Source organism: Chaetura pelagica, unplaced genomic scaffold (genome assembly GCF_000747805.2).
Source record: "Chaetura pelagica isolate M959 unplaced genomic scaffold, ChaPel_1.0 scaffold138, whole genome shotgun sequence".
In the NCBI taxonomy this organism is placed as follows: domain Eukaryota; kingdom Metazoa; phylum Chordata; class Aves; order Apodiformes; family Apodidae; genus Chaetura; species Chaetura pelagica.
In genome coordinates, this window is record NW_009954215.1 from 6,268,671 (window position 1) to 6,294,694 (window position 26,024).

The window sequence follows — 26,024 nt, forward strand, 5'->3', positions numbered from 1 at the left end:
TACTAGTGCATTTGTTTGAATCTGCAATTAAATAAAGCTTATTCCCTAAAAAGAAAACAAGAAACTAAGGATATAATTCAAGGTCTATTGAGATCAACAGGAATATTTTCCATTGCCTTTGAATACAGCTCTTTCTCTCTCCCTCCCAACATGTCTACTAGAATATTAAGAAATAAATCACCTGTAATTTGTTTGTACTATTTTTAAACAGACCAAGAAATTCTAAATTCATTTTGTCTGCTTTCTAACCCAGTAAATGCAAAGCTCTCCTTTCTCCTATGGCCAACATTTCATGTATTTTAGGCCACATTAGTTTCATACCAAATAAAGTCATTGAAAATTCTACAAATACATGTGGGTGACAAATGAACTGATGCAGGAAACATAACTTTGAATCTCCTGACTTTTATGCAATTAAAATATCAACTTAATTGTTGGATCTGCGTAGCTTCTCTCATTTTAATATGTAAATCAGTCTCTATAGCTCTATAGCTCAAATAATGTGTTACCCAGCTTACTTGATTAGGCTAGAAATTGCTGGTCCTGCTGTCACTATGTTTACACTTTAGTGACAAGTTTGCACATCAAATTCACATAATGCAATGTCATCAACTTACTCATCAAATATAAACTTCTTAAATACAGCCGCTGCTCGAGAATATTGAAACAGCTTTATTTTACTTCATTTGCAGCCCATAAATAATCAGAGTAAGTGAAAAGAAAAATTTGGAACGCAATGGGAAAACAGTATTTCCCAGAAAAGAAACAGCTTCCCAGAGAGAGACATGTAGGTAAAACAGCCTGTCCACAAGGTTATGCTTCGGCTTCTGAGTTTTAGTTGCACATTATTTCCCTTTGAAATGTGGAATGAGTAGAGATACTTCATTCCTCAGTCTCTACACATTCACCCCACCTCATTTGGGATTCAGTGTTAAGGAGTCCCTATTTATTCTGTGAAGACAGTCAGACTTCAGCTCCTGGCCACGAATACTTACCTGGAAATTGAAATGAGGACTCCAGAGAAAAAGCAGGAAATTCAGTACTTTTCTCCCCCCCTATTATTAACATACCATAACAAGAACACCACCATCTTGGGTAGTATTGAGAGGGAAAGTTCAGTATTTTCCCATTCTTGTCATCTAACCTGAATCTAATAAACATCCCAACCAAGGGGACATTCACCTTGCCAGCACAAGGCTTTTCAAGATGTTCCTGGTAATCCCAACAACCATTGCCAAGTCCCTTGACTAGATTTCCACTACACTCACCTGCTCACAAAGGCATCATTCTTTCATTTCCAGGAGAAACAACAAATTGACAAGATGCAGAGCTGAGATCTGAGGCCCATCCCTGCTGGTGAGCTCTGCCATGCTGGCAAGCTGGATTTTTTTATGTCAGGGAAATGGTGTCGGCCTGAATTTGAGACATCAGCACAAACCTTTCTTCTCAATCCTGCTGATGAATGAAAGAACATTTCCAATTGTGAACATCCAGAGGCCTTATGGTACATCAGTCCTAATCAAAAGCTGCTCTGTGATGCAAACTGCTGTAAGAGGCAGCTCATATCACAGCCCTGCAGGACCCAAAGGGCAGCTGCAGATAATACTGTATTTCCTTCCCTTCAGGAAAAATGCTGGACGAGATCTAGCAGGAGCATCCTGACTGCTACACAGCCAGCAAGGAGGCAACAACCAAATAACAAAAGCCTGACACAAATACTCACACAGGAAAACACAGCAGCCAAAGTTTACCAAGAGCTCAACAGTCTCTTGGCTTGTCTCAGATGATAAAGAAACAGAATCACCTTGGTTGGAAAAAACCTTAAAATCACTAAGTCCAGCCATCAACCTAACACTGACAAGTCCTTAACTAAACCATATCCCCAAGTACCATCCATAGGACCCACTCCAGGGGTGGTGACTCCACCACTGCCCTAACCATCAGTATAGAAGGATGTAAAAAAGCTACAGCCATGAAGGGTGCTATCTGCAGTGTGGCAGTTTCTGTATGGTACAAATGTGATGGTGTTTTGTAGGGATTTGGCAGGTGGGAAGAGGTTAAAAGATAGGAGAAGGAAAGTTTCAGGTCTTTCTGTTACCCACTGACTTCCCTCCTTGCAAAGGCACTGAATTGCCCCTGGCTGTAAAAGGGAGGAGCACAGCTACTTCTGGAGACTCCTCCTGCTAGTAAGAACAATTCAGCCTCATACTCACATCATGTTTCACTCAGCTATTGATTGACTAAGAACTAGATACATACGTCAGCAGGCTTAAAAATACCATTTCTATCAACAACTCTCCTCTGCAGCACAGAGAGAGTAAGCCAGGAGAAGACAGAATGCTCCCTGCCAGCCCAGGTTTCTCTACACAGTTTGTCTTGACTTATCTGGTCCCAGAAGCTACCTCTAACCTTGCCACCTAGACATTAGCTACCTCTAACCTTCCATCTACATTGGCAAAGGTGACCTCTTCCTTTTCAGATGTAAGATCACAACTTTATTGCATCAGCACTGAATGAGGCAAATGCATCCACCTCGGAAACAGGCACCTTTCTCCCCAGTGGTATTTTCTTGCAGTGCTACTCATTTCCATCACACCCAGATTCAGGGCAGGATCTCTAAGCCCAGGGACCCTTCCCTGGACAGCCTCCTTCCTCATATTGCTACAGAAACCATTGTAGATTTCTCATAGTTCAGTGTTAAAATTTGGTTCCCCTTAACACATATACTTTTTTATTTTCTTTCCATTTCCTTCTCCCTTCCAACTTATTTTACTATTTCTTTCTTGGTAAAATAGTTTTATTTTCTCTGGAGTTAGGCTTCTGCTTACACTAATATTTTGTAATCATCTTCTACACAGTGCCTAGCAAGGAGGCAGCAGATGCTTTAAAAAATAAAAAAAGAGAAGCCCTTGTAGGAATCACTGGAGCTATACGGAGGTAGTAGGGAGGTTCACTGGATGCCTCTTATAAAAGCAGAAATACTCAGGAACGCCACACAAGATTTGGGTGAAAAAAAGGCCAGGATGAAATCTAGCAGCTCTTTTGAAGGCTAAGTACAGTCTGGGTAGTAATCTTTGACTGATACCACATTTTACACATTCAATAGCTATAACAGAAGTATGTTACAGGATTTATTACAAACCCCTGGCTTTCTGGACAGCACATGGAGTCAGTAAGTCCCAGCAGTGTCTCGCTGGCACCTCCTGTCACAGTTGCACAAGAAGCTGCAGGATTCAGGCATCCTTGGGGATTGTTAGGTCGGCAACCCCTGTCTGCCCACTCCTGACCTGGCCCTGCACAGCACACAGATTAACTTGTGCTCAGGGGCAAGTCCTCCTGGTTGTTTCACAGACTCCTGGCATGCTGCCACAGGCAGGGCACACTGCTTTCCATGTCATAAGAGCTGCATGACTTCATATCTCCGTTATCTCCAAAAAAACCCTGGGAATCTGTCTGGATGAAAAATGCTATATATGATAAAAGCAAGTTTTGTTCTGTTTTCTTTTTATTCTTTTAACCTGGGAGCATTTCTTCCAGCTCTCTTTAGGCCCTATACTTTCATCCAAGCCAGGTTCCTCATGGATGCCTGAGCTGACTTCAGCAGGGCAGAGCACTTACCATCAAAGGCCAGGCTGTTGCTGAATCAGGACACACGAAGCCTTCAAGGGGTTTTCCCCTTGTGGCCAGACTGCCCATATCTATTGACATCATTATAATGTAAAAGGGTTTTTATAGACTCTGCCCACTAACCCCTGCAACGCTGAGAACACTGAAGTACAGAAGGTCTCAATTTTCCTATAGTCTTTTAGGAAAACTGGTATATTTAGCAGCCCCCACCTCACTACCTGTAGTGCTGGGCTGAGACAAAGGGATATGGATGATAAGGAAGGAAATCAAAGTAAGCTCTATTTAAACTACCAGCTTATTCCCAGTCTTAATATACTATTCAGGTCCCAGACTGGTCTAAATGTTTTGCAGTAGAGAAACTAGCCCCATAAAAGCAATAATGATAATAACTAGCTGAGAGGTGAGGGGATTGCCCCAAGGAGGCACTGCTCCTCAGCTGCAGAGTCAGCACAGGAAGGCAGGAGTGGGTCAGGTAAAGCAGCTCCCAAGGATTGCTGCTAATAACACTCGACCTGTGTGCTACTTTCCATGTCATTTGTGTTTTGCACATTAAAGCTATGCAACATTCCTGATGTAGGTAGCAGGAGGGAGTTATTTCTTCCACCATCAAGAACATGTGGCCATCTCTGGAGTGAAAGAGAAGAGAACTTCATCAGTGCACAGTAAACACCAGTGGCAAAGACAAGCTCTTTGTAAACTTCAGAAGAAACTGGGATATGCAGAAAGCAATTACTTAATCGAAATGCAGGCAGGGCACAAAGGCTAATATCCTGCTCCTACTAGAACTCCCTTAACACTTGAAGGCAGCAAATGCCATGGACTTTCACTTTGTATCTCTTTAGAAAGAAGGCAGTTCCTTCAGTACAAACAGAAGGGGAACTACATGTTAAACATCATTGAGAGAAGTGTCACCTAATGTTCTCCTGCTTCAGGAAGAGGCAGTATGTGAGCAAAGTAGAGCCCTCTGTGCACCCACTTGTCCCAACCCACTTTGACCAGCGAGATGCTGGGAGCCATCAGCACAAAGTGATACATGGGTGCTGCACTTGCACACCCACCAACATCTAAGGTCATAGAAAAATCCTTCATTAGGTGGACTCAGGTTTCATTTGCAGGTGCAGCCCTCATCATGCCTGGATTTCCTATACACAGATGGTAGGAAGCACCAAGGTTTCCAAGCACCAACAGCTCAGCCAACTGTAGATGGAGAATGGCAACTTTTAAATTCCATCTGCTCCTTTTTTGTCACCTTCTGTACTCAGAAGCACATTCATCAGAAGCACAAGCATGCTGGGACAGCAACAAATTTTAGCATCTCTAGCTTGCCACTTCAACAAGACTAGATTATTTTTAATATCAATTCATTACCTTAATTTCATTTGAATTAATTACATTTTTCACAAGGCCCTGACATGGCAGTGATGCTGGAGACAGACTCTGCTGAACACCAGATGAAGCATGGTTTTTAGGGCCAAACACCTGCCTTAGAGTGAAATTCCCCAGTCCTTCACCAAGGACTGCCTTTTCCTACTTTTCCTTAACAAGAGAAAAAGGACACTAAAATAATCGAGATGGATGAGTAGCTTTCCTTTTTGGTGGGATTATGTTGAGAAAAACAGTTCACTTCCAAAATTCTCCACAGATGGTTGAAATCGGAGTTGATTTCCCCATCCTCTTTCCTGGTAGGGGTGCCAGCCTGTCTCTCAACAGAAAGAATATAAAAAATATTTTTCCTCTTTGTCACAGAAAGAGGCTGCAGGAAAGATGGGAATGCTCCTCTGTACCTACAGAATAGCAATACATCATGAGAGCTTATAGAAAACTCGCAGTACTGTATTTTTTAGTCAGGACTCAGCTTCCACAGGTCATCCCATTCCTACCTTCAAAAATACCACTTCTAAAATAAGAACACAAATGGAAATAATCAGCACCTGAAGCATTCTCATTTTCACTTATGCTTTGCTACAATACACAAGTCATTACTTCTGTCAGCTCCCCATTAGCTGCCACCTATCTGTGTGCTTGCAACTACTCCATCTCTCACAACACCAGAAAAGAAAAAATCAAGAGGTCCACCAGGAACACACAAGGCAAAAAAGAAAGATTTATACAGAAATGACCTGGAGAGAAATAGAATAAAACAGGGAAAGCTATGGAGCTGGAAGGAAAAAAAGCAGAAGATGCAGCCTGAAATACAGAAGTGAGGGGGACGGGGGGAAGGTGTGAAGAGTACGGGGAAGTGAAATGCAGAATTGGAACAGATTACAAATCTGGGCAGTGATGCCCTGCACCACCTTTCCAAAGCTGTTCCAATCTGCATTCCTGTTTCAGAGACAGGAGGACTCTGAGTATCTCCGCAGATGGCAGCCTGACCTTGGTGCACTCTCCTCTTACACAACCCAGACCCAGGAAGCCACTGGGAGAGAAACAAAACACCCATGAAGTTCCAGCCCATTCCCATAATGTGGCCCCCACAGCTCTGCTCCATTAATACTGCACAGCCCCGCGTGCAAATTCTTGTTGGGAAAAAGGACAGCACATTGTTACAGCTCACATTGTTCAAACCTCTCTTTTGCAATAGCTCTGGTACTCATTATAGAGACTATTACAGCATAAATGCGAGGAAAGGACCACTGAACCACATGGCAAGTTGCCAGGTTGTGCTGCAGCCTCCAACAGTTATGCTCAAAGAGATTTAAAGTCCAGCATAACCTTGATTTTTAATAGAGTCACATTTAATGAGCTTTAACGTCCACAGTAATAATTTCCTTATTACCTATTCAGGAGTCAGAGCCATGATCAGAAAAAAACATGCTGCACTCCTGTCCAATGAATGAATTTTATAGTGGCCAATACATTATTATCAAAACCATCAACATCATTGTCCTGAATGCCTTTTTTTGGTTGGTATAATTATAATTCTTTGAACCTTAATTGTAATAGTTGCAGATCACACAAGATTGCTGAACACAGCAAACCTGACTGGCCTGGAGCCACTCAAACCCCTCACCTCTGCCAATGATTCAGTTATATGGCAAAACAGAACAATAAAACCTTACATTTTCCTCTATCTGTCAAGAAGTAAAATGCAAACTTGTGTATAACCTTTGTTGGCTTCCAGCTTTTACCCACACATCTCCTACTCTGTCCTCTCTCTCCCCTCATTCCATTCAACTCTGACACAAGGGGCCTCCCACCTCAAAAGCTCAGAGAACTGAATTTGCCACTTGCATGTGTCACACAAATACGATGGATAAACAGACATATGAGTATTGCAGCTGAGAGAAAGGGATGCAAGAAAAACTATATTTCTTGTTATTTTTGTACAGAAACAGCTTCAAAAACCTCACTGAAACCTGTTCCCTTATTATGCACAATAAACCTTCCTCCCCATGGCAGCCAATTGCACAGTGACAGAGCAGAGGAAGCTTCTGCTACACACTCCCCATTTCACACCTTGAAAACACACTAGAGTGGAAGGCATCTGGCAGCCAGTCCTGTGGGCAGAGCTGTTGAGAACCTAAGAAAACAGCAAAAGCTGGATCTTCCATTTTTTATCCAGAGGGAGACAGTGTAAGTAAGTTTTTTGGATGCCTTAAGACTCCTCCTGAACAGCTGTTGCATCCACACTGCAGATGTTGAGTGAGCGAAGCAGCAGAGTCAACACAAAATGGAAGCATCTTGCACAGTGCACTGGATGAGTTGTCCCCTAACCCACCAGGAGCCCTGCCCTGCCCTGCCCCAGCAAGAAGGCCAAATCTGGCATTCATCTGGCTAATTTCAAGCCAGCTGGGATACACCTGCTAACCATACAGTTAGAGCCGTAACACCCTCATCATCTCTTGCACATTCTGATATACAGTCTTAATCCTATACCCAACCCTATACTCTCACAGCAGAAAGGAGGGCTTGGAGTATTTATGGCAACATTCCCTGTGCATGACAGTGATGCACACAGGTACATAAAAAACAAGAAAAAAAACCCCAAATCAATCCATACAATGTGGCTTACTACACAACATGCTCTGCTCTCAATGACACTCATTCACAGGCTCCTCCAGCCTTCACTCACAGCTCTTTTCCCCATTTTGCTTCCACGAACCACTTCCATGTGCACTTACAGGCACTCTGAGAAGGCAAAGGGCTCTCCTGTGACTGTGATAAATGACACTGAAGTATCCCCCACCCTGCTAGGCTCTGCAGCTCATGCCCTCTCCCATTTGAGTTGGTGACCAGAAGTCAGAATGATGTAGCATGGGACTGGGGCAAGGGGAGAAAAAGCGTCACATATGAGAGAAGCTGGAAACAGCCTGAAACCCAGTGAGCTGTTTGTTTTCCTGTCAGAATCAAAGGCAAAAGAGAAAACAACTTTAAAAATGCACCCCTTATGAGCTACAGACAAACCTGATAACATCCCAGCCCAGAAGCATCTCATAAACAGCTAAAAGCAACTGTGTGAAAGGCAGCAGAACAATAATTATGAATAACAAATCACAGAGGCAGATGTGAGAAATGCATTGCCCAGAAGAAATGGTCTAATTACTGTAGATGATAGCCCAGAAGTTCATTCATCAGTGGCAGGGACACAGAGTTGCCCTGAGCTCTGCATCTTCTCTGCCCCTGACCAGCATTCTCCTCCTTGGGCTCAAGGAGCACAGTTCACCATGTGGACCTGCATCATTAGATGGGCTGGGTACTCGGGCGTAACAACAGACAAGGGCATTGGGCAGCAGCATCTACTGCAATTTAAAAGTCAGTGCATTTCAAAGTCAAATTACAATGCAAGAACTATCCCCAAGAACTGCTCAAGTCTCAGGGGGGTCTTAGACTGGAAGCTCCTACAGGCAAACGCAGCCTTCCTTAAACGTTCAGGAAGTGTTTCATGCTGATGCATCTGTTAGAGCATCCACTAACAACAGTAACAAACTGTCATTGTACCTCTAACATCCAGTCAGCTCTCCACTTTATAAACCAACTCATCTACACTTCTCACCATTATCTTTTTTAAAGTTATGTAGTACCATAATCCACTATAAGATGGTGGAACAAACATGTTCTTAGCAGCAATAAAGTACTATTTTTTGAGCGATGGGAAAACAAACAAGCTACTTTCAGAGTATGTCAGTGTTGTGACAGTGAAAGATGTTTTCTTCTGTGGTTTTTCTTTCATCTAGAGCTCTGCCATTTTGTGGGTCTGAAACCTCCAGCACACACAGCTTTCAAGGAAAGCTCTAGCCTCTTAGCTTCAGCCAAGGGAGCATCCTGACCTATGGACACTGACCACATACATGCTGCTGGAATGCACGTGGACTTTCAGCTCTTTTGCTTTATTCTTCTCTAACAAAAATGTTTGGAGGACAAGGTACATGCAAGAGAGTTAGATCAGTAAGCTCTCTTGGGCTCCACAGCAGGACGCAACTCTGCCTGGTCCCCTCTTGTAGTGTTGTGGGTGATGGGTCATGTTTTACTGATATCCTTACCTTGATTTACAGAGTCTCAGAGCATGTCTAGAGGTGTTGACTTTGGGGTTACTGCACTAAAAAGCCTCGTTCAGGTATGTGAAGGAAGACAGAGTGTACAGGAGAGCCACAGATTCTGTGAAATGTATTTAGCTCAGTGAAAGATGTACTCTATTTTCATGGAGTATTGAATGTAGCTGTGATTAATGGGGCACATATACACTGATAAACAATATTAATTTGTTTTAAGCCAGGTCTGAAAAGATTTCAACCATTTGCTTCCCTGCAGCTATGAAAGTTATTTCCTGCTGTCTGTACTACCTCAGGGGCTAAACCAGCCCTGAAAGGAAGAAAATATTTCCTTACTCCATCGGCAGCATCAGCCTACAAAGGCTGTTTCATTGGTATTTCATCCATCACAAGCAAATGATATGGATTATTATTATTTATCCTTACCACCTACCCTCTGTACCAAACTGCAACACAATTGCCACCACACATTCTCACTCTCCTGCATCAACCCAGCTTTTTTCATTTTCCTTATAACCAGTCCATCAAGCACACTGTCTGCAACATCTCCATCTGTTTCTGCAGCCAATTCCTCTGGCAGTACAGATGGATAAGTGCATCTTCATGCCCAGAAGCCAGCAGCCTACCTGCGATTTCTTGTGGTGACTGAAAACTTCCAACTCCTTCCAAATTCTCAGGGATGGAGCCGCCTCCTTCAAGCACCCTCACCAGCTCCCTCAGCCTTTCACACTCCTCCTGGAGCTGCTGCTGCTCCTCCTTGCGCTGCTGCTTGGCCAAGCTCGCTGGGTTCATGCTGAAATGAAGAACTTTGGTTCTGCTGGGATCATAGTCACCCTGCAGGGCAGAAACAACAAAGCAGGTTGAGTGGCTGATCCAACCTCTGAGTCCACCCAACCTGTACCACTCTTTGTGTGAAAACAAACAACGTTACAGCAGAAAAAGGGACACTTGTGCAGTAATCATGTTTTATTCCAACAGTTGAAGTCAGCCAAACCCAGTATTCCTCCTCCTTATCATGCTTCTCTCTCTTTCAAAAATAACCAAAAAACAAAAAAATTCCCACTCAACAGAGCTTGCTCCCTGGCTGACACCTCTGCAGTTAAATTTAACTCCAGAAATGAGGTTTTATAGCTGTATTTTAGATCTCTTGATAGCAGGAGATTGTAATGAACACACAGATACACCCTTAAACTACAGCAGGACACCCAGTACTAGCCTAATTTATTACTTCAATGGTGGAGTCATTAACAAGTTGTATCAGCTCAGCCCAAGCAAGTGAACAAGGTATTTCATTTTACACTTTTTTTTCCTCAGAGGTGTGTTGTATTTCTATCAGTTTAAACAGTTAGTCAAATCCTAAGATAACAAATTAATATTCTTTCAAAGTGAGAGGAAAACACTGATGTTACATTTGTGATTTCAGAGAGACAATTCTCATACAAAGTACAGGAAGCCTCACAACCATAAAAGTAGTAAAGCATGTGCTAATGCTGGCTTCCACAGCACTCTGCCCAGCTGAAACCCTATAGCACTGCCTGCATAAAAAGGCATTTTATATGATAATATTTTTCCTTCAATTAAATCTCAGGACCTCAAGTGATTTTGTAAACATTAATTAACCCTCAAGAGCAGCATGAGGTAGGCATTATTCCAATTTTATTATTTCATTTTCATTAAAGATGTGCTAGAACTTTATGTGGGGTTTTTTTCATGCAGACGCTGAGCAACATCATCCTGAATTACTGGTCACTGCTGGTCAGAGACCCCAGAAGATCCCATTCTCAAACATATTTTATTGAAAACACTCCATCCACACACTGTAAAGCAACTCTGCCCACAGCAGGGAGTGAACTACCACAACTCGCTGCCCCAGAGCCTGGAAGCAAACGTAGCATTGGTTCAAAAACGGGTTTGATAACATGGACAACCTTGAATTCCAGTGCAACTGGCATGGAAAGCATCAATGTATCTGGAAACCAGCATCTTTACTCTTTTAAAACATCTCTGGCCCTGCCATGAAGCTGAAGTGCTTTGGTTCTTACAGCTCTTTCAGCCCATTCATTCTCTCCTTTTATAATGTGCCTCCTTGAAAAATAATGCTGTAAAACTAAACTCAGCCTGATTTTCAGGCATCACCAACACACCTGAGTACATCAGTCTGAAGCTACACTGAGACAGGTGTATCTCTTTAAAATCCACTGTGATATGAAGGCTGTGGCAGAATCCATCTCATTTATCATTTCTGGGAGATCACTAACATATTTGCTATGCTACTCACATTTTTGGGCCAGGGGCTGTAGCTTTTTCTGTTTTACACAGCAGACATCAAACCAGCACATTTCTCCCTACAGCTAAAATAATAGAGCTGCTGGTTTATATTATAGCAATGCCTAAAAGAAACCAAGTGAGACATGGAATCCAGCATGCTAGGTCCTGTACAAACCCCCCAAGAAACCACCATCTAAACCCCCAAAACCAGACAACAAAGCCTGAAGATGAGGCATATGATGGGAGCAGATGTATGGAAAGATACCACCTCCAGTGTGAGACTCCTCAGCAGCTCCATGGCAGAAATGAAAAGAAAATGTCTTCAGAGATGACACTCCTCACCATCAGACCAAACTAGCACATTACACAGTCACACCAAGCACAGCACTACTGAAGTCTTGGGAAATTTTCTGACATCCTATGGATTTTCAAATAAATGCAGGAAGATTTCCATGGAGCAGTGAAGACCAGAGCCAATTTCTGATGAAAGGGTTCAGACATGTGTGTGTAACACCAGACAGCCAAAATGGTGTCACAGCTTCAATCGTTTAGACTTTTTTCAAATTTCTGAAGGTTGAGAGAGACTTTGGTTGGCTCCAGAAAGAGTCATGGCTGGCAACTGCTAAATAAAACAGGCAGCAAAGCAGCATTAAATTCTCAATAGCATTTAAAGGAAGTGAAACTCTAGTGCCGATAAGAAACCAGGGACTGAAGAAAGAAAACCACCTCCTCCTGGAATCCCTTTAGCTCTGGAAAATGTAAATTGCTGTTTTTCTCTGTCAACTGTACTTTCCCCCACAATAAACGACTCTTACTGATCAGAATTTTGTCCTTTCAGCTCTGCAGAAGAAGCCTGGAAAATGGTGTTTTGGTGGTGGAAGAGAAGACCTAAAACAGATTTTCCCATTTAGAAAACTGTTTCTAATCTAGGGCCACTGAATGAGTAAGAACAAACATGGTACAGAAGAGACAGCCACACTCTTTGAACAGGAGAGGGGATTCCCTGAGCAAATTTTCAGGAACAGCTCCAGAAGTTGCTTCTGTGCTGAACCAACAGATGCAACAGTTAAAAAGCATCTTGCAACAAGCAGTAATGTATCCCTGGCCTCCCCAAGAAGCATGAAAAGTGTGCTTTGGGTTTGGAAACTTGGTTTGAATGTGAGAATCAACCAAATTCACGGTGCCTTTACACAGAAATACGAGACCTTTGAGGGATGCAATCAATATATGACCTGTTCACAGTCCCTTTGTTCAAAACCCACCCTGTCCTGGTTCATTCACCAGGTAACTTGGTTATCTGCTCATCATCACATCATGGCCAGTGCCTCAGAGGGTGAAGATAATACATTACTGCTAGTTTCTCAGCAGCACCCCCTCTTTAATCTGGTTTTCCCCAATACTTTAAAAATTGGGAATTATAGAGATGCTGAAGAGTAAATAACTCGAACTAGAGAGAACTGCTGGTGTTCATTGATCCTTCTTTCAAGGAATAACATTGAACCAGTAATTCAGATTTGTCAGAGAAATGTACACAGAGCTTCAATTTCAGAGGAAGCAATAAATACCTTGATTGATTGTAACCAAGTCTGGTTGACACTTACTAGAAGAGTGAATTATTCATTCCTGAAAAGCAAGATGCTAACTAGCTGATTTGGTGCTTAAGGCAGCAAAACCACTTCTGTGCTCTCAGAAGGGCACTGGACATTTTACAGAGATGATTTGTTGACTCTACATGTTAATATGTCCTACATTTGTGAAATAATGTTGTTTTGATGCATTAGCCTCAGCCTTCCAGACACATGCCCTAGGGTAGATACAAGGGAAACTCTTTCATAGACCACTGAGAAGAACAATCCCACCACTTCTGTCCCGCTCACACAGTCATTATGTGAGGCAGCCACAGCAGATGCAACACACAAATATTGTTTTAATGCAATATGTTCTAAGCACACACTGGGACATGGCAGAACTATTTATAAAGACTCTGGCTATCAATAAACTTTCTGACAAAAGACTACGGAAAAGAGAATTTGACACAGGGCCAATTTGCCATCTAGAACAGAGGCACAAGCTTAAGCCAGATGCTGCTGCCTTCCTTCCCACTTCCATCTTTCAGCTTGAAAAAAATCAAACAGCTGGAGCAGATAATTGTGCTGATGTTATGTGTCATTTTAAAAAAGTATATTTACAGACAATCAGTACATTGGCCTACATGCTGAAATTATAGCTCAAAAGCTTCCTAAGTAATCTCCCCACTAGAGAAGAATCAGTCAAGTGATGAAGCCATGAATGAAGACAGGATTGCTCTGAAAACCAGAAACTTTTCCTTCAGAAGAGGAGTTGTTTAGAGGAACAATGAAAGCTGCCAATGATGGCACCTTGAAAAGGGCTGAACTTCTTCTGGCATCTCTCCTCATGGTTGTTTGAAAACTGCACAGTCCCAATTCAGGGATGTCTTTCTCCAGGAGCTATAAAAGCTTTTTTCTCTACTTGACTCACTTTCACATGCCCACAGGTTAAGAATAAAGTACTTAAAACCATGTGAACTGCTTTACATTTGATGAAACATTCAGTGCTTAACAACTCCATTTAAGCTCTATTCATCTGCTGCAGATATTTCTAATCAGAAGTAGAACCAGTGGCAAAGGGAATAGTCTCAACTGTTGTGAACGTTTATCTAACATCACTAATAAAATTAAAGAAGTTTGTATGTCCCAAAGAGGCAACGACTGACAATGTCAGCAAGCACTGTCAAGGATTTTCAACTAACTTCACAGGCTCCTCCCTCTTAAAGCATTTGCAAGAAAAGTTGCCAAACCCATAGATGAGGCTGACATGCATTTAAGTGCCTTATTTTTCCATAGTCATGATGTCTAACAACCTCAAAAGATTGTGATTTCTGAGCAGCACAATGAATTCTGGCAGAGCATATGGACAGCGGCGTTTAATCGCTACTCGTCTGCAATGCAACAGATTGTGCTTGTCCCTGCTCAGAAAAGGCTGATGATTGGAAACTCTTCAAGGAAAGGATCAGTTCTTCTTTGTGCAACTCACACATAGTGAACATCACCCAAATGCAAGCAACACACATTGCTGCTTTCTTAGCTAAGGAATTTTTTTCTATGCTGACTTCTCAAGAGAAAACTCTCCAAGGTTTCCAGACTGGGATGCATTATTCAATATCAGGGAACTTAAATAGAAACAATCTAAGGAGCTTAGTAGATTGTATCAGCTTTAAAGGAATGATGGGTCAATAGTTAGCTTGGAAGAACATCACAAATAAAGACTGCATCTATCTGTACGAGACAGATGGAAAAGTTTCTTAAATACAGATATAAAACATAAAGCATATAAATTGGAGGGGTGGTGGAAAGGGAGCATTTGAAAAGAATCCAATTGGCCAGGGAATGCTCTTGCTTACATTTGCTACCTCTTGTAGGCGAAAAGTAGCTTAAATTATGAACACTAACACATGGCAGATAATTTGTTATATGCAGGTGGTGAATGTCTGAAACGGAACCTTTGAACTCTCGAGCAGAAGATGTGACTTGCTTACTGCAAACACAGCCTGGTTGTAAATCTTGGTAAGACCCGGAATAAAAAGGGTCACATCCTGAAACCTCCAAAGACAGAGAGACATGAGACTGAATCCCTGCTTAGGAGGCTAATCAGAAGCTGATCAATTATTTAGACTATTTAGATGGGGAAAACCAATGGCTTGGGGCTCCTGAAATACAGTGATTCCTCTGAAAAGAGGGATTCTCAGAAAGACAATTGGTCCCAGAAAGAAGAGGGTCTGGGAAGAAGAAGGAGATGATCCTGGCTGAAGGAAAGAGTCTGAGAGTAGGCAGCACCTGAGTGGGGAAGTGAACAGGAAGTGAACAAACAACTGTGTGAAACAAAACAAAACAAAACAAAAAGGGTTAAAATGTCTGATATCATTGGTTCTAAAATAAACACTAGTAACCAGATCTGCCATGGTTTGCTGATAACTCTATCCCACTCGTGACTGTCTTCTTTCTTTGTTTTGTGACAGAGTGTTACCCCAAGGCCTCTGGCTGGTCTCTTGTGCCAGGCTCCCATTACTGAATTGCTGCAAAAGCAACATTTTTGATGCTTGCACTTCTAGAAGTGCTGATGCTGCTTTTGGGGATCTGCAAACTTCTTCTTGGGATTCAGTGTCTCCTCCTAACCAAGGATCCTTTACACAGTTCATGCTGCAGCAGCAATGAGCTCCTCTCCCAAGGCCTCAGGTTTCTGGAATTACTGTTTTGCTTTTCCAAAAACATGTGATATTTGTGAGTAAACACAGCCACATCCACGTGGGCTTTGCACACAGCTAATGAACACCCTGTTGCTTTTGTTGAATTATGAAAGCAGCGAAGTCACAAATCATTAGAAGTCATCTTTGAATGTATTTATCTGCAGCTTACAGTTAATGCTATACCATTTATGTCAAAAATTGTCTGCTGTTAAGTCCTGCATCAATACCCATTGGAAATCTAACTCAAAGATGGATAACAAAAACACAGCAGGACGGCAGAACTGGAATTTATCACCTGAAAGGCACATGCAAGATGCCCAACAACTCTAACTGTTGTTGCAATAGCTTATTAACTAGAGTCAGCCTTGCTACACAGGCAAGCAGCTTCACCTGGTCAAACTCTATTTTATTTTTACTTTAATAGCTTGGTTTTTTTTTTTAAAAAAAGAAAACTTTGGTTACTCATCTTTCTCCTAAGAGAGAGTATAGGAGGCAATTCTGCACTGAATATAAGACAGCCTCAGAAAGCTTAATCCTACCTCAGGAAATGCCATTTTAATGGAAATGTTGTTTCTTGGTTTTGTTCTTTTTGTTTCTTTGCTCAGGCTTGTTAAAGTGATTAGAGTAAAACCCACAGTAAACTGCATCCCAAAGAATTCCCTCTGTACCCAGTGCACAAAGCACAGCATGCTCACTAGCCCCAGCTCCCTCTGTCACAGAAGATAACCACACCAAGAGATCTTTGAAGCCCTTGGAACAGGAGTTGTATTAACAAAAATGGATTGCGAAGAGAAGACAAAGCAAGCTAACAAATCAGCAGCAACCACCATCTGCTCCTCATAGCTTTGCCAGTTTGTGCACACTCAAAATCAGAAACAGTTGGCAAAAAACCCCACAGAAGCTGCTGGATGTTAGGCAAAGGCTCACTTGTTCCCACCAGGTATTGTGCCAGTTCCCCACCTTCTTGCCCACATTTCCCTCTCCATCATCTTTGTGGGTACATCTGCAGCATGCACAACCCTGAAACCTGGCAGCAGAAATTCACTTGGTCAACCTTTTCATCCTTCTTTTAGCAAATTCAACCCAGTTCCAACCCCTGCTATTTCTTCCCCAAAATAGAAACTCCTTGCCCCAGTGATGTGCTCTCTTGTCCATACACCTTGATTCAGGCAACCCTTCTCTACAGCCTCCTGAACATCCATGTTAGTGATTATCAGAACAGTGAAGGTGAAAATAATCTGTTAGTCCAAGTTATGCCTCTCCATCCCAAATAACTCCTCTATAGTTCTCACCAGCACAACAGATTTCAGATCCCTACCCTCACTTGCAACAACAAGAGTAAACCCACGTCACTTTCCCAAACCCATCAGTTATCCCACCTCCAACAACTGGATCAGCTGCTCCTCCCACAAAGACTTCTGCAAGGCTTTTTGTTTTCCTTCCTGAGCTGCCCAGGCACTCTACACATACTCATTGATATTCCTCCCTATGGCCCTTTTTTGCCATAGCATCTACAGCAAATTAACAATGAGACAGAGCGGCGGACAGAGCCAAGATGTATCACAGAGAGAAAGCTCTAATCACCCTAATCACACTGCTCTACTACCAGGCCATATCTTTTGGTACAACATGTAACACATTTTTGGGCACTACTGCAATATGAGTAATAAAATAAAATGTCTCACCAGTGGTGCTGAAGCCCTTCAGGTAGAGGTTTAAAAAAAGAGAGCTTTTCTCTATACCCACTTTCAAATGCATTATCCCCTGGAGGATGTAAGACTATAATTTGCATTAAGTGAGGCATTCAGATGAGGTCTGGGATGCAAAAAAAACGTGACATGAAGGCTAAGAGTCAGGACAGCAAGACATGGAATGGCACAGAGTTGAGAAAATCTAGAAGAAAAAATGCATTCAAACATTCACTATGCTTTTCAATTGCTGGTGTTCTTTTTACTGAAATGGAAGAAAATCACAGTCTGCTCTAGGATGGTTTATTACCACCTAGAGATTTGAATTCCAGGGTTTCTACATTAGATTTTTTCAAGTCAAGGATTCCTGTCTTTCCAGAAAACAAAGTCTGTAAGAAGTTGCTATTATTTACACTCCAGTAGCGTGCAGAGGAGACCTGTGCTGGTTCACAAATCTTTGATAAAGACCCTGAAAATAAAAAGCACGTAGGTTCTGAAAACAGCCCCAAAGAGCTTATACTTTGAGTTATAAAAATTCTTTTTCAGAGATAAGGCTTAACTTCATGGTAAGAAATGCTGGCCCTCATAGATCTGAATTTCAAAAAACATTTTATCAGCTTCCCCATACAAATAAAATAACTTTGGTTAAGAATACTGTAGAGAAGTGTCAGACCAAAACTAGCTTTCAAGAGAAGTACACATAGCTGAAAAAAAACCCAAAAATTACTTTTTGCTGCTCTCTTTTCTTATTCTTCATAAAAAATTGCACATGCAGATACTTGTACAAATAGACCAGAAAGATAGAAAATACTTGAAGTGAGGAGTTTTATAGTATTTATTTCAATTCAAATATTGAGCCACTCTAAGCTTTCTTTCAAAAATGCTCCAAAAATCTTGCTTTCATGCCTCCATAATTCTGCATTTCCTGGTAAAGCTCTACTTTGGAATTAATTCAGATGGAATTTCAAGGAGAGATCCTAGAGGAGAAAAGCAGCACAATTTGGCTGTGCCAGCCTGGGACCCTCAGTGCTCAAAGAGGAAAGGAAGAGTCAGAGTGAAGTATGACAACAGAGGCCCCTCTAGCAAGACTTTATAAAGGAAAGTAAAACTGCAATGTAATAAGATTTTCCAGTTAATATATCTCATTAGCAAACACCAAACCCCCCGTGGGTATGCTTTTTAGATAGTATCTTATATAAAAAGAAAGATTAATAAATAAAATTATGTAAAAGCCACTGCCTCCATGATCTGATGGCTGGATGCATCAGAGTTCAGCTGAGCATATACAAGTCTGAAAAGTAAGTGAGAAGAAGAGGTGTCAATCATGTCATGTACTTGTACAGCAAAGACATGGCATAGGCTGGTTGTTGAGGTCAACCACGACAGCACTAACAGCAGTGTTCAAGCTTCCTAAAGGCTTTAAATACACCAGGACATTCTGAACCTGTAATTTCATGCATATAAAAGTATTATTATATGTCCTTGCATGTGTAACTTTGACCTGGCAGGGCACAAAGCAAACCCTGAAGAGCTCTAGTGCCTTCCAGTGAATGAACATGCACCCTTGGTCCCAGCCGCACAGCAGAGCCAACCCGCCAGCATTCACAGATTCCCTGCCTGGAGCTGGAAACAGTTCTGCTTAAAGGGCAAGGCAGGTTCCCTTTCACATCATACAGAGACTGTGACAGACAAACTGTTTGGAGGACTCATTCCTGCCAGTCTCCTTGAGCAGCCGGGCAGTGTCTGAGTGGGTTTTATAGCAAACATGCTCCAGGTTAAACAAGCTCCTCTACAGCCTCTCGCTGCGAGAGGTTATCACCTCCCACACTCCTTCTGCTTTGGCCAAGCAGAAGATAAAAATGAGGAAAACAAAACATGTCCCTGCAATACACCCAGGGGAAGAAGAGCTAGAGAAGAACTGGCAATTTTATTTTTTTTTTTTGTCACAGTCACTTCTCAGTGATGCAGTGTTTGTCTTGACACAGCTTGCCCGTGGGAAGAGCTGATCCTCCCCAATACCACCTCAATGTACAGCCAGATACCATGAGGAAAATTCTCTTGCAATGGACAATTTAGTAGAGACAAAAGTGAGAGGAGCAAGTAGGGAGCTTCATACATCTCATAAAAACATATATACATGTACATATATTCCTTATTATCCATATAGCTACCTACATTATTCACCAGAAAAAGTCACTGCAGTTTCACTTAGAAGTGTTGAATATGCAGAACCTTCTTTCCTTTGCTCTGCTCATTCTCAAGTAAGAGACCTGAGTATCTAAAACATCCAAATATTGAGTCAGAGGGTACGTTAACTTCCAGCTCCTCAGGGCAATTAGGCAAATGTTTGATTTTCCCTCCCTTTTCATCATTTGATCAGGTTACTTTCTTTGTTTAAGTAAGTTGTAGGATTCCTCATGAAAAGAGCTCTCCAGCACCATGAGAAAGGTCTCCTCCAGCTCCTTCCTCCTCCTCACCTAATGATGATTGCCTTTTGGCCCCTGGTTTCCTCACCCAGTTCCTCAGAGACCTGGACTCTGCTCCCTTGGTCCCCATCCATAAGGGAGTTGCTTTGTGTCCCTTTATTCTTTGAACATTAAAAGTTTCTCCAGACTTGGGATTAACAAATGTTAGAGGGGTCCCAGTCAGTGAGAACAGGGCTGTCATGGAGCAGTTTGCTGTGCGTACAAAGAAACCCTCGACTAGAAGAGGCAGCAACACAAGGAGAATTAAAAAACACAGCTGAATAACCCTAAATCCTCATGCATATTTATAAACTACATCACATTAAAACTAAATCGATACCACTTGTTACCCACATATGGCCTGAGAAAGTAGGAGCTGGTAACTTGGTTTTGCTTTACCCATTGTAGTGCTGAGACCCAGAAAGTGACCATATAGGAATAAATTCCTGGGATGAGAAGGGGAATTTCAAGCTGCAACACTGCAGACTAAGAGGGAGCAGAAGGGAGAGAAGAAACAGCCATCCACACCATGTGGATGGCACAAGGATCCAACTGAGCCTTGTCTACAGAGAAATGTTTCAAAGTGAAATCAGTTTAAATTCTTCTACTCCTGTGACAAAGAAATAAACATTTCTGACATGAGGGCAGGTTTTTTTTATGTATGATGCACCTCTTTAGGTGACCAAGCTACATCCCCCACCATGTCTTACCCCATGTGCTGTGTGAGGCTGTCCACCTGGGGACTTACAGCAGCATGAACATCTGCTTAAATGCACTTCCTTAGCTTCCACTGGGGAAAAAAAATACTTCTCAGTTGCCTGCAAAGCTTCAGTTACTCTTCATCCAATTTTCCTTAAATGCAATTTGAACCAAATATATGGGAAAATGCTTAGGAACATCACACTGGGATCACTGGCCCGTTAGCAAAATGATTCTGTCAACATGCTAAACCATCATGCATACATCAGTTATCTCCAACAACACATCTGCTTTATTCAAGCTTAGACTGCAACGAAGTTGAGCCAAAACCAATTTGAATCTATCTTGAGATATAGTTGGAACACACAAAACTGTCTGGACATCAGGGCAGGACTTAATGGTCTGAAATGCATCTGTCCTGTTTGATTTTATTTCACCAGTTTTACTTCACCATGCTAATGGACTGGAGAGTGACAAGCACATTTTGCACAGACATGTGAAGGAGCAATGATTTCAAACTTTACTGCCAAGTTGACTGCCAGGTCAACCTATAAACAGTTAAGGCCCTACAAAACCTCATTCAAAACAGTACTTCATGATATAAAATTAAGGCTCTGATTTTTATCATCACTTTCCTCATCGTCAACATGAATCACACCATTTTTATGAAAGAAAATTGGCAGTGAGGAGAAATTCTAGCGTTTCTCAGTGAGAAACCAGTTCTCCAGACTTCAAGTAATAAACCACCAAGGAGAGGACAGTTCAACCTCACACAACAGCTACCACAACACGCTCTTGCACTCTGGTAGTTACTTCATTCTCATTAAGTTTTAACTAGGTAACACATACATAACTCAAACACAAACTAGCTGCAGTTGAGAAGGCATCTTTTCAACTTCATTTGAGCAAATCTGAGAGACAGCTTTTCACTAACTCCAGATTTTCAGGCAGCATCTTTAAGCACACAATCACACTGACTTTCAGGGGTCAGATCACATTTGCTATGCAGGAATACATTTTTCCCTCGTTAGACTTTTATAGCAATTATCTGGCCATTTATCATATTTCAATTACTGCTTTGTTTTTAATGTGGCTTTAATACCTTAAAATGACTGCTACTTCAGCTGCAATCTTCAGCAGCTTACAGGCTCTCCAAGGCCTTTATTCTGAGTTGCTTTCACAGGCAGAACCCTAAATGGTCTCTGATGCATCTAGGAAGTACTGACAGAAACCAGGGAGCTTTGGCTGAAACTGGTAATAAACAGTAGACAAGAACCTCAGAATTCATATGCCTGAATCAGCAAAAAGCAGCATCAGGAATAATGAAAAACCTTCTTTGCATACATTTATACATTTTTATCATCCAGCAGGTCAATGGCCAAAAAATCCCAAAAAACAAACAAAAAAAAACCACAACAAAGAGAGAAAGGGAATAAGGGAAAAGCACAGTTGATGTTAGTGATTTGAGAGAAAAATATGATCTTGTGTAATCACTGTGAGAGGAGTACAAATCCCTGCCATCGTCTTGTTTAACAGAGCTCAACAATGCTTACATTTCACTTGAGAGGAAATATCTGTTTCCATTATTTCAGCCCACTCAATCATTCCTCTCCTTTCTTCTCCAACTTAAAACCTTGAATTGGATGAATTCACTTAGTGAAGTTTGCAAAATACTAATCACCCATTGGCAATATTGATCTGCACATTTTGCATTTATTGCAGCCAGAATGAGACAGCACTGGCTGGTGAATAGACTGTGAAGACCAAAAAATGAGATTAACCAGCTAGCCTCATACAGATCAAGTTATTTGCTGCCTTGTTCACTTTTCATGAAGCTTCCAGAATGCAGCAAACTGAAGCCCCAGAAGACATATCAGGTATGTAACTCCATTAGAAGAAAAGATCAGGAAAAAGGCAAGTAACACAATTTCATGGAAAACAGGTCTTCTCAAATAGACTTGAAGAGATTTTGAGTCGAGTTAATTAAGATAACTGTGTTGACATAGGGAATTCCTATTCTGTTAAAACATTTGCCTTGATATCAAAATTGCATTTTCTTTTAAAAGTATCGTGATGCAAATTCAGACTTCAGCAATTTTTCAATGGCCCAGAAGCTGATGAACCTCTAGAGATATTTCCCAGTTACTTCCAATAAGAATTGCTTCTCTAGCCAATCGTATGCAGTAGATATTCTCCAAGATACATAAGAAAATAATAAATCCTTACTAAAATATGCAGATAACACAAAGGCAGAATTGTAGCAAACAACAAAGCTCACAAAGATAGCTTAGCAATCTGATTGTGCTGGGAACAATCATTCCATGTGAATTCTAATGCATCATGAGACACCACAAAGCACAGAATACAATCTCAGGTATAAAACACAGCAGGAACTTTCTGGAAGACATTGTCTGTGAGGATGGCTTTTGGCTAGGGTTAATAACTAAGGGTTACCTCAAATTTAATGCTCTGGGGAGGGGTGGGAAAAAAAAATAAAAAAGAAAAAAGAAAGGAAAAAAAGGAGGAGCAAGAATCTTTATGTACTTATGAGTAGGACTTGAGAAACAATATTTTCTGTGAATGCAGCACTGATGAGACCACTGCAGTGATAATGCATCCAGGAGAGGTGCATGTGTAAGAGGGTTGTTGAAAATTAAAGAAAGTCATGAGAAGAGTTCCATGAATGATTCATAGTCTGAGAAACATGTCTTACAATGAGAAATGAATGGAAATCAAACTATTTAATTTACTATGGGGGAGACTGAAGCAATTTGATCAGGGTCTTCAGTGGAAATCTGACACTAGATAGTTTTTTAATCTAGCAAACAAAAGCAAAGCAAGAACCCAATAGCTCATGGTGAAGTCAGTGAACTCAAAATAATATGCATTTTTAATACAGACGGCTAGCCAGGGAAACAATACATTGGCTATTGCTAAGTATCTTTAAATTAATAATTGATATCTTATTAAAACAAGGCTGTGGAGAAATCACAAGTCACTGGGTAGAAATTTCTCATAAAACTGTTGGGGTTTTTTTTTGTGTTATATACCAGATCAGGCTAAATGGGTATTATTTTTGGCCATAAACCTCTTCATTCAACTCATTCAGCTTCCTCCCATTCAAGAAAGTGTTATTCAATACTTCCATCCATTCTCTCTTATCATTAATTCCCCTTCTTACTTTCTAAGCCTCCAGACAATTCTGTAGCTTCAGCAGTTATTCCTCTTAGACATAAGAAGAACCTAGATGTTATCACTGACAATTTAATCTTTTTCAAGGGGAGTTTTAATTTGTAGAGAAATTATATTAGGATCAATGCCTCAAAATACAAAAATACTTTCAAATCTATGTTCATTTTAGTATACCAGAGTGACAGAGCTGCTCAAATCCTCAGGTGATGGAAAGCTGAATGACACTTAAGATACAGCCACTGAGATTGTGCTTTCTTCCCCTAAAGAAAATGTCTTTTTCACAGTTGTAACAACAACTTGAACACGCACATGCTGATCCATACAGATTTAATGCAGCTCATTGGAAAAGTACAAGGATGATTTGTCAGTAGAGTGAAAAAAAAAAATAAAAATCAGAGAATGGAAATAGGTTTTCACCTGCCACCCTTCTTGGTCATTGGACTTTAAATCAGGGAGTCTGTATCCTGAATCAAAGAAAGTAAAGTTAATTTAAGGACTTACACTTTTCTGGGAGATCGTGAAGATAGAAACAAAGATGGATTTGTAATAAATAAGCCCAGACCACTAATTCCAAGCTTGGTTCCACCCAACTAGCTCCTTGCCAGTGGTAGCCATTCTGGCCCTACAGGAGACTGTCACATGGCTGCTTCTCTATACAGAAAAGAAAAAATCCCAAACATTGCTAATTCCTGACTTCATACCTGCCTTCTCTACAGCAGTAATGAGCTTGTCCACGTTGAACTTGAGAATACTATTCAATTTTATGAATACTGCCTGGATCCTTACCAACCACAAACTCTAATTTGTTTTCTGAACGCTATCTCAACTCAGAACTGATCCGAGCTTCCCCTTCAGCTCTGCAGGCTGTACATTAAGTTAAACCACATGCAAATGCCTTTGCCTCTCTCAAAAGCTGTTAAATGAGATAGTCTCCTATTCAAAATGAAGCACTACTAGGCAAAGGACCAGTGAAATCATGAGTACTGCTCTGCCAGGTGAGATGGTCAGCAAATACTGGGTTACCAGGTTGGGCAGTCCATGCAGCCTCCTTGGGAGGAGCACATGGCTGTTTCCAAGAAGGGCCAAAGCTGCTCAGGTCCAGGCAAACCTAACTGTACCAGAATCGGACAATGTACCAAATCTGGTGGATTTGGACAGGTTTAATAAATAGTAAAAGCAAATTTGTTGCTGCAAAACCATTCTATTTTAAAAATTGAACTATTTTACTTCTCACTGTGTTCTCCAAACCACACTGTGTCAATAAGGTATGCTATGGCCAAGGCCCTGAGCATCCCCTTTGCAGCACAATGGACCAAGTTTGTAGGCAATTATCCATAAATTCCACAGAAGCCACTTACTCACATTCTGTTATACCCACAACAGAACTGAGACTTGTATCATCTCCTTTCTTACTGCCTGCCAGACCCATGCATAGTCGATAAAAATGGCCACATCCCCAAACCTTTCAGTATTATCAGCCCTGCAGCTCTGCTGCAGTGCCATCATCTTCTCACTGCTGCTGAGGTTTCTCTCCTGCCTCTACAACTCACAGACATTTATGTGGGAGGTTTTACTTTTCCAGAAGTAAGCTTACTTGATCAAATATTTATAAATAAGTGAACATGAGAACCTGAGCCCTGGGGTTTTTGCTTATGACAACCATACTGCTGATCTGTGCTTCTGTCATGGATGAGCTTTGCTACAGTGCTACCACAGTGTAGCACGGATCAAAGCAACCAGCCAACCTTTGTTTTCAGGAGACTACCAATTTGTTTCTGTGTCCCTGACACAGGGTTGGAAGTGGGAAACTACCGTAACTGTGCGTTGGTTGCTGTGCTGCACTGCCAGTCCCTGTCTGGGCACCTGCTGCTAGTCCAGATCAATCTCATCTCTGAAATAGTCACATGAAAACAAGAGTGCAACAGGCACCCCCAAAGAATAAAGGACTTGAAGGCAGAAGGTACATTAAGCCCCAACTTTTTATATATTACTCCCTGTAAGTCAGCTCTCAAGTCTCTAAGCTCTTGGGAAAGAATAGCAACTGAAAAAAACACAGGGACACTAAAGGCCAACAGGGAAGTAGAGTATTAAGAGATATGGCTGCTAGTGCTAAAATTTTGAAGAGAAATGTTACTTATTTTCAAATAAGCAAAATATTTTCCTAGTTTTTCTCAGGAAATGGGAACAAGCAGACAGACAGTGGACCCAAGGCTGCTTAAAATCTGATCGACAGTCTGGCTACCGTGCCATGCTACAAGGGATTTGCGACCTTCAGCCTTAGCTGGTCTCATTCAAGCATGCACTACCCTCTGAGCAGCTGTGACAGGCATTC

General features: G+C 41.5%; 1 protein-coding gene across 1 annotated transcript in view; it reads right to left on the reverse strand.

Moving 5' to 3' along the window:
* The window catches only part of MAD1L1 (MAD1 mitotic arrest deficient-like 1 (yeast)), a 353,023-nt gene that overhangs the window by 113,279 nt on the left and 213,720 nt on the right, over positions 1-26,024 (reverse strand). The window contains exon 15 of the mRNA XM_010003276.1: positions 9,777-9,950. Within this exon, the coding sequence (XP_010001578.1) occupies positions 9,777-9,950 (174 nt within the window). The remainder of the gene's footprint in view (positions 1-9,776; positions 9,951-26,024) is intronic.